Source organism: Dendrobium catenatum, unplaced genomic scaffold (genome assembly GCF_001605985.2).
Source record: "Dendrobium catenatum unplaced genomic scaffold, ASM160598v2 original_scaffold_50655, whole genome shotgun sequence".
Classification (NCBI taxonomy): domain Eukaryota; kingdom Viridiplantae; phylum Streptophyta; class Magnoliopsida; order Asparagales; family Orchidaceae; genus Dendrobium; species Dendrobium catenatum.
This window is the reverse complement of record NW_021369109.1, coordinates 256,212-268,112: the sequence shown is the minus strand read 5'-3', so window position 1 is coordinate 268,112 and position 11,901 is coordinate 256,212. Positions and strand designations below refer to the sequence as shown.

The window sequence follows — 11,901 nt, the reverse complement described above, 5'->3', positions numbered from 1 at the left end:
GCCAGCCCCCCCCCGGGATCTCCCTCCTCTCTCCTCATTAATCCCCCTCCACTTGAATTTGAATTTCAAATTTCAAATTCTTAAATCCCCTTTCCTATTTTACAAAAATCTGAAATTAATTTCAGATTTTATATTATTTCCCTCTCCAAACCCAAACCCTAATTTCACCTAAACAAGCCCCTCTTCCCTTAGCTGCCCCTTCTCTCTTCCCACCCCTTGGAAACCTTCTTGCCTCATGAACTACACTCCAAGAAAGAAGAAGGCCCTCCTCCATTGACAATTCCCTTGACTACAGAGCCCTGCATTAGGTACCCATACCCACACCCACCCATGTACCCACCCATACCCATTGGGTATGGGTGGGTATGGGTATGCCCATGGCCTTATGGGTGGGTATGGGTGGATACTCAACATAAAGGGATAAATCAATTTGCATTGATAATCATCGTATATCTTATATTAATGCAATCATCATTACGTAATATGCAGCACTTAACCACGCTGTGACTACTATAAATTCTGATATGCTTCTTAAAAGTTTACAACCATAGCAAAAGAGAAACAAGCCTCAAGGCCATCAATCTGTGGCAAACTGCACTCAAAAAGCATGGAATGTGGGTGGGTATAGGTGGGTATGACATCCCGAAAGTCACCATGGGTGGGTGTGGGTGGGTGAAGCTCGTCCGAGTAAAGCATGGGTACCCAATGGGTACCCAACCAGGACCCCATGTAGGGCTTTGCTTGACTAATGCATGGCCCATCCGGATCGAGATTGTGGAGCTCTCTACGATAATCATAGTTTAGTGGATACTCATCAATCCACCTTCGACCTCAAGCCATAAGGGGATAACTCCGTAGAAGATTATATCAATTACACCCTATTCACGTTGGCGTCATCAAGGGAAGATCATCTACCATCCGAAAGTTGGCGGAACATTTGGTATCCACTCACGTCTTCTCCCTCATTGACGAACTTTCGTTGGGCTACTACCATAGGTACCTTCTCAACTTTGGTGACATCGCTTGGTTTGCTAAGATTCTTTCCCGCTAACCCTTACTAGACGAGTTTGAGTGAGGGAAACTCAATGTGACTTTTCTATTTGTTAAGTGCGGGATCTCTTGATTACAATATTTAAGTTTATCTTTATGATTGAGATCATCCTCAAGTGATTATTATTCTATCTTGTAATTGATTGGCTTTACATTATTGATGGCCTTAAATTCTTAGCATCTAATCTTGTGAAACATTAGTTTATATTGCAAAGCTCTAATGCAATTCCTATTGGTTTCACATCAGTCTCCCAGACTTATTCTCAAAAGGTCGATGTTCTCAATAAAATACTAAACAAACCGGTCTTTGAAAGTATATAACAAGAAAGCTTGGAATGAAAAATATATGCTCCTATAGTCAAATGAGGAGACTTGGCAGATTTGGAAGGGTATTTGGTAGGGGAGTTCGGTTTTTAAAGTTAGCAAGCTAAATATGGCACATGGGTTGTCCAATTGGCTATCAGAATGCTGCCTAAGGTAGGTTGCGACTGCCCATATACTGCTTAAAGAAGTGTTTGCTTGAATTCAAGTATCATAAATAACTTCCCAGTTTTTCTTTCTGAATTTCTGTAACATTTCGCAATTTTGTCCCATAAACTGACAAGTAGCTTTCCTATTCAGTTGATGGAACGTGGACGCATACAAAATTGCTCTAACCTGATTCAGCACCTCTCGGTTTAGCAAGAGATCCAAATTTGGTTTGCTAAACCTGGACCGGAAGAAGAAAAGAGTCCAACATTGAACCAAGGCATGAACAGCAATCCAAATACATGCAAGATCAATCACACCGCGCAGTGAAGGTATTACCTCTAACCATAATATCAACGTTCCTATTGCTTTAATATCAGCCTCCCAAATGAATTTAAATTTTAAATATTTGGAATATATATATATATCAGCCTTCCTATTGCTATGCTACCTGTGGGTATTTCTTCTCATTCTCCTAGTGGTTATCCTTTATTTGAAATGCCTAACTGTGATCAAAGGGAGGGCATTAATATTGTGGATGGTAATAATTTTTCTTTAACTATTGCTTGTGAGAATCCCCTTGATGCTTCCCCTGCTATTGGTGAGAGAATTGCTAAAGATAATACTTTTTTAGTTAGAACTTAGATGGTGTTAATGTGGAAGTTTGTGATGTTAATAGGACTGATTTGAATGATTCTTCTAGCGAATTGGTGTTGATTCCTACTGACTCTCCATTGTTTGATTCAGGTGTGCCGCATAATTTGGATAAAAATGTGGTTGTTGTTGACTTTTCTATCTCTCTTATTTCTAAGAATTCTTTGAATGCCCAATTGGCTTTAAACTCAAAGGAGTTGTGTGTGGATCAGTCAAATTGGTTGATTGAGTGTTACTCATCTGATTGTCTAGGTGATGGGGAAGATAAGGTGGATTCTAGTGATGATTTTTAAGATTTGTTTGGCTTGAATGTGGTTCACATTGAAGATGGTGCTTTCAGAAATGCTGTTCCTAAATAAAGTAGGCGGAAAAATAAAAAGAAAGCTTAAAATAAGTAATTTTTTTTTGGTGGTGCCTTTGAATGGGCTGGGTGTGGCCTTTATTAGCCTTCTGATTTTTGGTTGTCTGTGTGTGTTAGTTCATGCTGCTAGTGTTGTGTTTGTTGTGTTGTGGGTGGTGGTGTTCTTATGTTTCTTGTTTGGTTGGTGGGTGCCCTTTCTTGTTGTGTTGGCATGGAGTTGATTCTTTTGTTGGGTGCTTTGTTAGGGTTGGTTTTGTGTTTTGGGTCTTTTATTATGTTGTGTTCTTGTTGTGGGTGGTTTCCTATGATGCATCGACACGGACACGGCGACACGGACACGACACGACACGAACACGGGACACGGCAATTTTTAAAAATATAGGACACAGGTGCGGCGTGAACACGGCATAATAATTTTTTAATATAATATATAAAAATTAAGGTGACATTATAGTAAAAATGTCAATCAATAATAAATCAATTTCATGATAACTTGTTTAGCTTATAACATAAAAATGTCTAGTATAAACACAAAAATATAAGCAAAAAATCATTTAATACAACATAAATGTCTAACTACTCAATAGAGAAAATGATAAAATTAGATTTAGATGTTGGTCTTTGGCCTTCAATATCATCATCATTGAATATCATTGCTTCCAACTCTGGTTCATCTAGAGAAAGATTTGCAACCTCTAATAATCCCATATCATCAAGGCACTCGAACCCATCTCCAGTAACATCCCACATCTTGTTATCACCTGTCATATAAAGTGGGGTTTTCCTTGATAGAAGACGAAGATTTGTATGCACATAAATTAAATCTTCAGCACGTTGTGGAATTATTTTATTCATCTTCATTGATTGAATAAATGAGCATGTGCTCGAATTTCTCTCACAACAGGAAGAAGATGATACTTGACCAAGTAGTTTTATTGTTATTGTTTGAAGAAACGGTGTTGAAGCTCCATGAATCAACCACCACATTTTTGGATCCATCCTTCATCTATCAACCAAAGATTCTTGATCACCAAAATCCTCTAAATATCCAAAGAACTTTGCAAATTCTATATTAATTTTTCTTCTCTCTTCCTCATTTGGAAAATATCTTTTCAGGCATATCTTTCTCATATTTGAAGTTTCTAAATCTTTTTGTGGTGAGACACGTTGAGGGTATTCTTGAAGCCATTCTTTACTTGAATACCTTCAAATAATACAAAGCATATAAAATTATATGTTAATTTACCAACAAATTTAAATTAATTTAAAAGATAAATATAAATATACCTTGAATTTAATGAATGAGCCAAACAATGCAAAGGTGTGTTGCTTTTGCTCCACCTATCTTCAAGAATAGTATAGACAATGCTCCAAAAACTTGAGTCTTCTTCATGTGACTTTCTTTCATGTTTGTATATAATTTATTTCACTTTTGCTAACATAGAGTCCCACATCTCATAAATCAAATGTAGCATGATTTATCTGTGTCAGCCTCTCTCAACATATCATAAATCGGATCAGTGAAAGCCAAAATATAGTCTACATTATCCCACGACAAATCATCTAAGACCTTTTCTTTAACATACCTTGCCTTCCCAACATCATCTTCTCGATAGCAAGACCACTTCTCACTAATCACCATAGATTGAAGAGCATTTTTAATTTGTTTGAATCTTCTCAACATGATTATTACAGAGTCAAAACGAGTTTCAGCAACAGCTAGCATTTTCAAGTGGGAGAAATCATTAAACATTGAAAGTCTCATAGAATGGTTCATAATAAAATTTCTGATCAGAACAACATCATCTGCAACCACTGTTATCCAATGACATTCAGCATAGATGATTTTATTAACCTCTGTATTATTTGCTGCACAAATATTTTTTAGAGCAAGATTTAAAGTGTGCACAACACAGGGTGTCCAAAATATATGAGGATAAGTTTGCTCCACCAATAATCGTGCAGCTCTACACACCGGTGCATTATCAGTAATAACCTGCACAACATTTGAAGGCCCAATCATGACTATCACCTCTTTAATCAAATTGGCAATAAAATGTTTATCCTTGTATTCTCCTGCACAATTCACTACGTTAATGAACATTGGATAATTCTCTGTAACGACCATGAAATTAATAAGGGGTCTTCTTTGAGTATCTGTCCAACCATCACACACCAAACTAACACCTTTTTCTTTCCATACTCATTTTGTTGGTTCAAGCAATGTCTCAATATGTGCTCTTTCTCTTTCCAATAATTTCGATCTTAATGCATTGTAGCCAGGTGGAACATATCCTGCGAGGTTGTTGTTACATGCAAAAATGAATGCATTTTTATAATGAGGATTCCTTGTAAGGTTGAAAGGAAGTCCCGCTGAAAAAAATATTCTTGCTATTTCACCATCCAATTCTTCTCGCTGCTACAAATTAAAAGCCTTCTCTAGAGGACTATTGGCTACTCCTTTTCTTTTCTTTGTTTCATATCCTTCACTTCTAAATGATAAAGCTTGATCAACTCTCACATATGAGGAAGAAGTGTGAGATGAGCCATGAGTACATGGAAAAGGTACCTCTTTAGGGAGTGTCCTTTCGATCCTAGATTCAGCTTCATCAACTTGTCTGTTCAATTCAATCAACTGCGACGTAGTAATCTTATGACACATTTTTATTTCATGGCCAAAAATTTTAAGTAGATGTGCATTCACCCTAGAATAAGATCCTTTGTAGGTGCTACCATAATAATTGCATTTGAATGACACATTCCCTCCTCCTTCAAATGTTTTTCCCAACTTTGTAACATGAATCCATAATGGCTTGCCAGTTTCTACAGATGGCTCTTTTGAACCTTCACCTAATCCACTCCCGCCAGCAGTCGAGCTCATTTTGCTAACAAACCAATCATGCATATGAATACATCGAATTAAATTTGATATGAAGTGAAATAAAAAAATCACAACATGAATAAAACAATATACCAGTCTGCCGGGGGTCCAAGGGGGCGCTGCCCCCTTGTGGGGTTCGACCTGCCCGGTCAGGTCGCGGGGTCAAGGGGCAGCACCCCTGCAGGGTTGTACCTAGCAGTACCGAGCATATACCTAGCAGTACCGAGCATGTACCTACCAGTACCGAGTAGTACCGAGCATGTACCTACCAGTACAGAGCATGTACCTACCGGTACTGAGCAGTACCGAGCATGTACCTAGCAGTACCGAGCATGTACTGAGCAGTACCGAGCATGTACTGAGCGGTACCGAGCATGTACCTAGCGATACCGAGCGGTACCGAGCGGTACCGAGCATGTACATTAGGTTTTTCAACAATGAAGAGAAGAAATGGCGAAATTCACTTACAGGTCTTGGCTCTCTTGCGCGCAGAAGGTACTCTGTTTGGCCTTGATTGCGAACTTTGCCTCGAATGACAGTAGAAATAACGCAAGAACGAAGGAATGGGAAAGACGAGCTCTGCTTGACCGAGCAGAAATGACGAAGGAACGGGAGGCGAAGGCAGCGGGCTCCGTTTGGCGTCGACTGCGAGCTCTCCCGGTCCGCCCTAGAAGATTTCTTTCGTGGATCGAAAAAATAGGGCTTCTCGTTCGCGGAAAAGGCTAAATAGAACGGACGATTTTATCATTTAATAACCGGAGACGCGTGTCGGACACGCGTGTCCGATTTAAATTTTAATGTTTTAAATTCCGACACTTCAATGCCGTGTCGGACATGTGTCCATGCCGTGTCCGACGCGTGTTAGTGTCCGACATGTGTCCGACACTGCATACCCTCTTTAAGAGGCGTGTCGGTGCATCATAGCTAGTAATTCATGAGAATTACTAAGGATGTGCTTGGATACTAGGAACTTGGTCCAAGAATGTGAAGAAATGGTTGTAAATTCATAACCAATCCATAAATTCTGGGGAATTTATTTCACTTTCCTTCCATCCGGACAAAGCTTAAATGAAGTCATTCACTTGGATTTCTTGCCAAGTTTTTACTATCAAGAAAATTATCTTCATGTTTTCTGGCTGAATTTGTGATTTTTTTTTTGTGCAGGTATGCTGATGGATCTCATTTCTCCATTGTTTCCATCTGCATTGTTTCTAATAGTCTGCTTGGGGAGCTTGTCAAGATCATTTAGTAAGTTATTTTCTGCAATTTCGTTCATTGAACAATAGTTTGGGCATAATTTTTGAAAGATAATTATTTGTAGTGTGCTATACCTACACATGGCTTGAGATGTCAATGCAGGACTAGCATTAGTATAATGGAATGCTCTTTGGCAATTAAGTTCTTTATCCCAAACTAATTAATTCTGACTCCTTTGGTTGCATGCGGTATGCTACTTTGGGAGTGATATGGGTGTGCTAACCTTTGTGCCAGTTTTTAATAGAAACTAGAGTTGTGAACCTTTTTATTGAAGACTTTTGATCATCACCAAATAAACAATTCATAGCGATTTTGCCAATGTTGTCAGAATATCCAGGTGATCAAAGAGTTGCGGATTTGCTGTTTCACATTAGTTCCTTGATATATGCTTTTTGGGGTTGTGTTTTGGCCATCAAAGTTTTGGCAAAACAAATTGAATTGGGGAGATTTTTCATTTAGACTTTGCATTGATCAATTAGCGGCAAGTGGGTAACCCAGGGGTGTTAGGTGATTAGGGGCAACTTAGGAGTTTTGTTTACATCACCTAATCAACTTTAGTTGGTTTTCTTATTATTTTTATCTATTTTAAAGAAAGTTTTATCATTTTTAGTATCTTTCAGTACTTCGAATAATTTAATGACAGAAAATGAGAATATTTGCACTTTTTCCTTGTTGGATTGGGTGGTTTTGAAAAAAACGAAGTGTCAGTTTCTTTATATATATTTTGGATTTTAAAATTAGTTCTAGAAATCTATAAAATTTGTAGTTCTATTCCTTTATAATTCTCGTAGCCATGGTCAATAATGAACTGACGTCATTGAATTTATCTAGTCCCACTAGATGGTGCATCATCACCTCATCTGTATCAGGTTTGATTCGTTAATGCCAGATTTGGCATTGAGCTGTTGATCCTTGTATGGCAAGCATGGGATTTTTGAGCTGTTAATTAGCATAATTCATAACTTTTCCTTTGAATTTTGGCTTTACTAAAAATATTGTTTTTAGTTAATTAGTACATGATATCTGTAACATGGAAATTAATTCAGTAAACGTTTGAATTATTAAAATCATGTATCCAATTTAGCCTGTAGATCACTTGCAATTTGTCAAATAGGAAAAAAAAAAAAAAGAATAAAAATGGACATGCTAGTTTTATTTTGCTTATGTCAATTTGGTTGTGCCACATTCTAATTTGTTTTTGCCCATGTAGTTCTTTTAAACAATTTGTAGGAGAGTAATAAAGAAAATAGACAAATCTAACCTGTTTCATTAAGGGTGAGAACAATTTGATTTCAGGATGTTTTAATCTTGGCTCAAAATCAACTTATATGCATATAGATTGATTTGAAATTAGCTTGTCGGCTAATTAATTTTATTTTGAACTGTTTGGTTCAAATTAGCTAGATTTTGAATCGAGTCAGCTTGAAATCAATTAATTTTCCTATGGTAAATTTTATTTCTTTAATATACATATTGCATATACAATCATATACATATGTACACATGTTTGTATATATTATATTTAAAAAATATACTGACTATTTATATTTTGAGTTGTCTTAAATTCGGTGCAGATCCAGCTCGAATTCAGTATGAAGATTGGACATAACTAAAAATTTGACTAATGACTTGGCTCATTTGGCTCAACTTGAGCCTGGTCTGATTCAAAAATCGATGCAATCTTTAAGCAATCTTTGATTCTTAAACTAAACTGTCAATATTGTGTGTTAAACATCATTTAGTAAAGCAATTATTTGTTGCTGATTAGAAGAAAATGATGGACTATATCATATTAACTCATTTTAAAAATATTATAAAATTGAAACATATATTGTCCTCTCTTCTAGTTTAGTATCATCTTTTGGGTGTCCTCAAGGCTCGACACAATCACCTTGATTTACAGTACCAAATTTGGTCCACTTTAAGGGGTTTTGAGCAGTCAATGGACATGTTATAGACCCTTCCACGTTCTTTGAATGCTATTAAAATTTATCTTAGAAGTGTCCTTAGATAGCCCATTGCTGGCCTTTATGCCCCAAGTAAGGGTCCTTACCTGGTCACATAATGACCTTTTAAGTGATCACATGACTCCTAGAGAAAAAAATGGCCTAGAAGCAACAACTTTTTCTAGCCGAGAATTAGTCCCCCCAACATACAAGGATCCCATAAATTCATGTTTTATTATTTGTATGCTTTTTGCCTTTGATTTGTTTTAACCAAAGCTCATGGGGTTCACATTTTTTGTTCCGTAGAGTAGATGCTAATAGGTACGAACTATATGCATCATTCTCACTGTAGTGATGAGATTCCTTATAGTATACTTCATTTATTACTATTTTGCTAATATACTAGAGTTGCGCTAAGGCCCACATGTGCCTTTTTTGGCATAGTGGACGATCCTATAATTCATCCGTAGGATAGTAGGATGTTGTATGTGCCTCGTATGTGTTTATTTGCATGACAGGGATACTTTCTATCTGTTCAAAGTTCTGTCGTTTCATATAAATACCACTAACCTTAGTGGGAAATTTGACTCATATGCATCTCTCTTATTGTGTAGGGAAAATTCAAAATTTTGCCTCAATGCTATGCATTACTTGCCTTTCTTGGAATGGTTAAGATAGAAAATAAAAGTAGGCTATGGTTGCCTTGTGCACCACACCACTCATGTCTTTGTTGGAGTTTGGGATAGCCTAGCATAGTTCATACTAGCCCGTTCATGGAGATAATGCGAAATGTTGTTGAATCACTCTTAGTTTTTGGGTTCATATGTGACAAGAATTGGAGAGCATTGATTCAGTGTTTTATTACAACATTTGTATTGTATTTATACAATCTTAGAAGAGCTTCTAATAGGAAACATATAAAATCAACAAATATAATAAATTATTATCATAATAGTTTATGAGTTGATGAGTAGGGAAAAATAATAATAACATATTAATTACAATAGTCCACATATTGACTAGCAAGCAGTAGGAATCCACAAATTAATGAGGTGATAGCGCAATAAGAATGAGGGTGCAAGTCTTAGAGATGTGGGTCCGAGTTGGTGAAAATTATGTAGGTGTTTTGCTATCCCTATCGACCGAATGAATGTGTGATCATTCATTCCTAAATTTCCTATCATCAAGTTGTTCACATATGGTTATGAATGGTGTATATATATGACCACTATCAAGCTTCTCTTTTGTATAATGTCTGTGAACTTCAATATATTTTATACAGTAATGTTTGATGGAATTATGTGCAATATTGATAGTAATCTTATTATTATAATAAAGCTTTATAAGTCCTTTCCATGTAACCTTTAAAATTTTTGAGATAATTTTTATATTTTAGTCATAGTAATTTGTAGATTCTCAATGCCATTGGTCTAAAATTTGATTTTTGCCATTACATTTTTTTTTTTACTTCTTCGACTCATGATGTTTTCTCCTTAGTATGTGCAATCTCTTGAAGTTGACTTCTTGCCAATCATACAATCTGCATAATTTGTCTCTATAAATGCTTCAATAATTCAATTCTCGCACTTTTGAATAAAACTTCTTTGTTTGGGATGCCTTCAAACATTATAGAATATTATATATTGAAATAAGGTGTGATTCTTTTGGATTATGTATGAATTGACTCACTACGATAACAACATGAGCAATATCGGGTCCAATATACAATAAGTAGATAAGTTTTCCTACAAACCTCTGATAGGAGGTCTACCACTGTGCCTTATAGAGTATTTTCAAGTTTATATTTAAATTTCAAATTTCATGGGCTATTAATAGGTTTGTATTCTAACTTGTATGTTTCTTTCAATTGATCTATTATATGTTTTTGTTCTGATATGAAAGTATTTTTTAAGAGTGACCAACTATAATGCCAAGTCAATGTCACAACCCAAACCAATATAACTCAAAGACAGAACATATCATATCGTGTTGAATGATGACAGATCAAGCCGAAGATCTAAGTTTTGGAGACTTCGCAGATTTTCCTTTATTTAACGTTAAATAAAGAGAATTGTAGACTGAAAAGGCTTAATTTTATTATACAAAACTATCCCTATTTATAGATCTATATAAGATGTCTTAATAGAGAAACAAATAAATATAGAATCATGCATAATTGCCTTGATATAATCCTTCCTAAACCAACCACTCAAATATAGAAGGAGATTGGCGTGATCCAGGTGAGCCTCCCACATATCCCCATCCTGGCCATAGGTCAAGAGCCAAAGGACGGCTATGATGGCCGGGATGGTATTTGACACTGCCCCTCAAGCTGGGGAATACAGATCTGTCATTCACAGCTTGGTAGTCAATCACAAAAAGGTAGAGTTATCAAGTCCCTTTGTGCACCATAGAGTCCCTCATTTGGTCAAAACTTTGAAAGCAATTAGCTTTAGACATTGTAGTGGCAAATAATAGTGATGAAGGCTATATTAATCAAGCTTGCAAGGTGCATGGCAGCAATGAAGACTACGTTGAGCAGTAGCTCTCAAGATACCAGAATTGGTAATAAAGGCTGGCGGTGGGATAACAAGGAATGTGAATTAATTATTCTTCGAGTTTGCCTGCCTCTGGGTTCTTTAGGGAATGCCCGCAATGAAGGCACAATAGTAGAAACAAAAAATTTAGGGTTGCAGCAAGCTTCAGAGACAGTATCAGAAAAACACATCTCAAGCGGCTCAGCACTTGGCACGTTGATATCCTCCTTCCTTGGCCGTTCGATCGAGCCAGTCTTCAAACAATGCAAATCAATTGTCCGACTCCACCCAAATAAACTACTGTTCGATCAGCCCAGTACAGGCGCACGTAAGGCCTCTAATCCCTCTTGTCTTTTCGTAGGAGGTTCTGCCCTTGACTTCTCCTTCTTCTGCTCGGTCGACTCTGGATGTTGCACGAAGGAACGAAGACCGAGCTATAAAGTACTTATATAAATAAACTCAAACAAATCAGCCCCTGCAACCTCCGCTACTTAATAAGCTTCTTCCATTTTTCCTGACCTAAAATAGAATATGTAATAGGTGTGAGCCAACACAGCTTAATATATCACATCTACCGACCTGAATTTTCAATAATTAACTTATGTATTTAACTGAATTTAAATGTAGTTGGTAACAATTTATTGTGCTGAACAAAATATTGTTTTGCGAATAACTAAAATATAATAATCTTTGCATTATAAATAAATATTTCATATATAAGAATAGAAAATAACATATTTCCTTCCG

General features: G+C 36.5%; 1 protein-coding gene across 1 annotated transcript in view; it reads left to right on the top strand.

Annotated features, from left to right (window-relative positions):
* LOC110102319 (protein root UVB sensitive 3) overlaps positions 1–11,901 on the top strand; it is a 41,474-nt gene that overhangs the window by 11,154 nt on the left and 18,419 nt on the right. Inside the window, exon 8 of the mRNA XM_020830623.2 lies at positions 6,579–6,662. Within this exon, the coding sequence (XP_020686282.1) occupies positions 6,579–6,662 (84 nt within the window). The remainder of the gene's footprint in view (positions 1–6,578; positions 6,663–11,901) is intronic.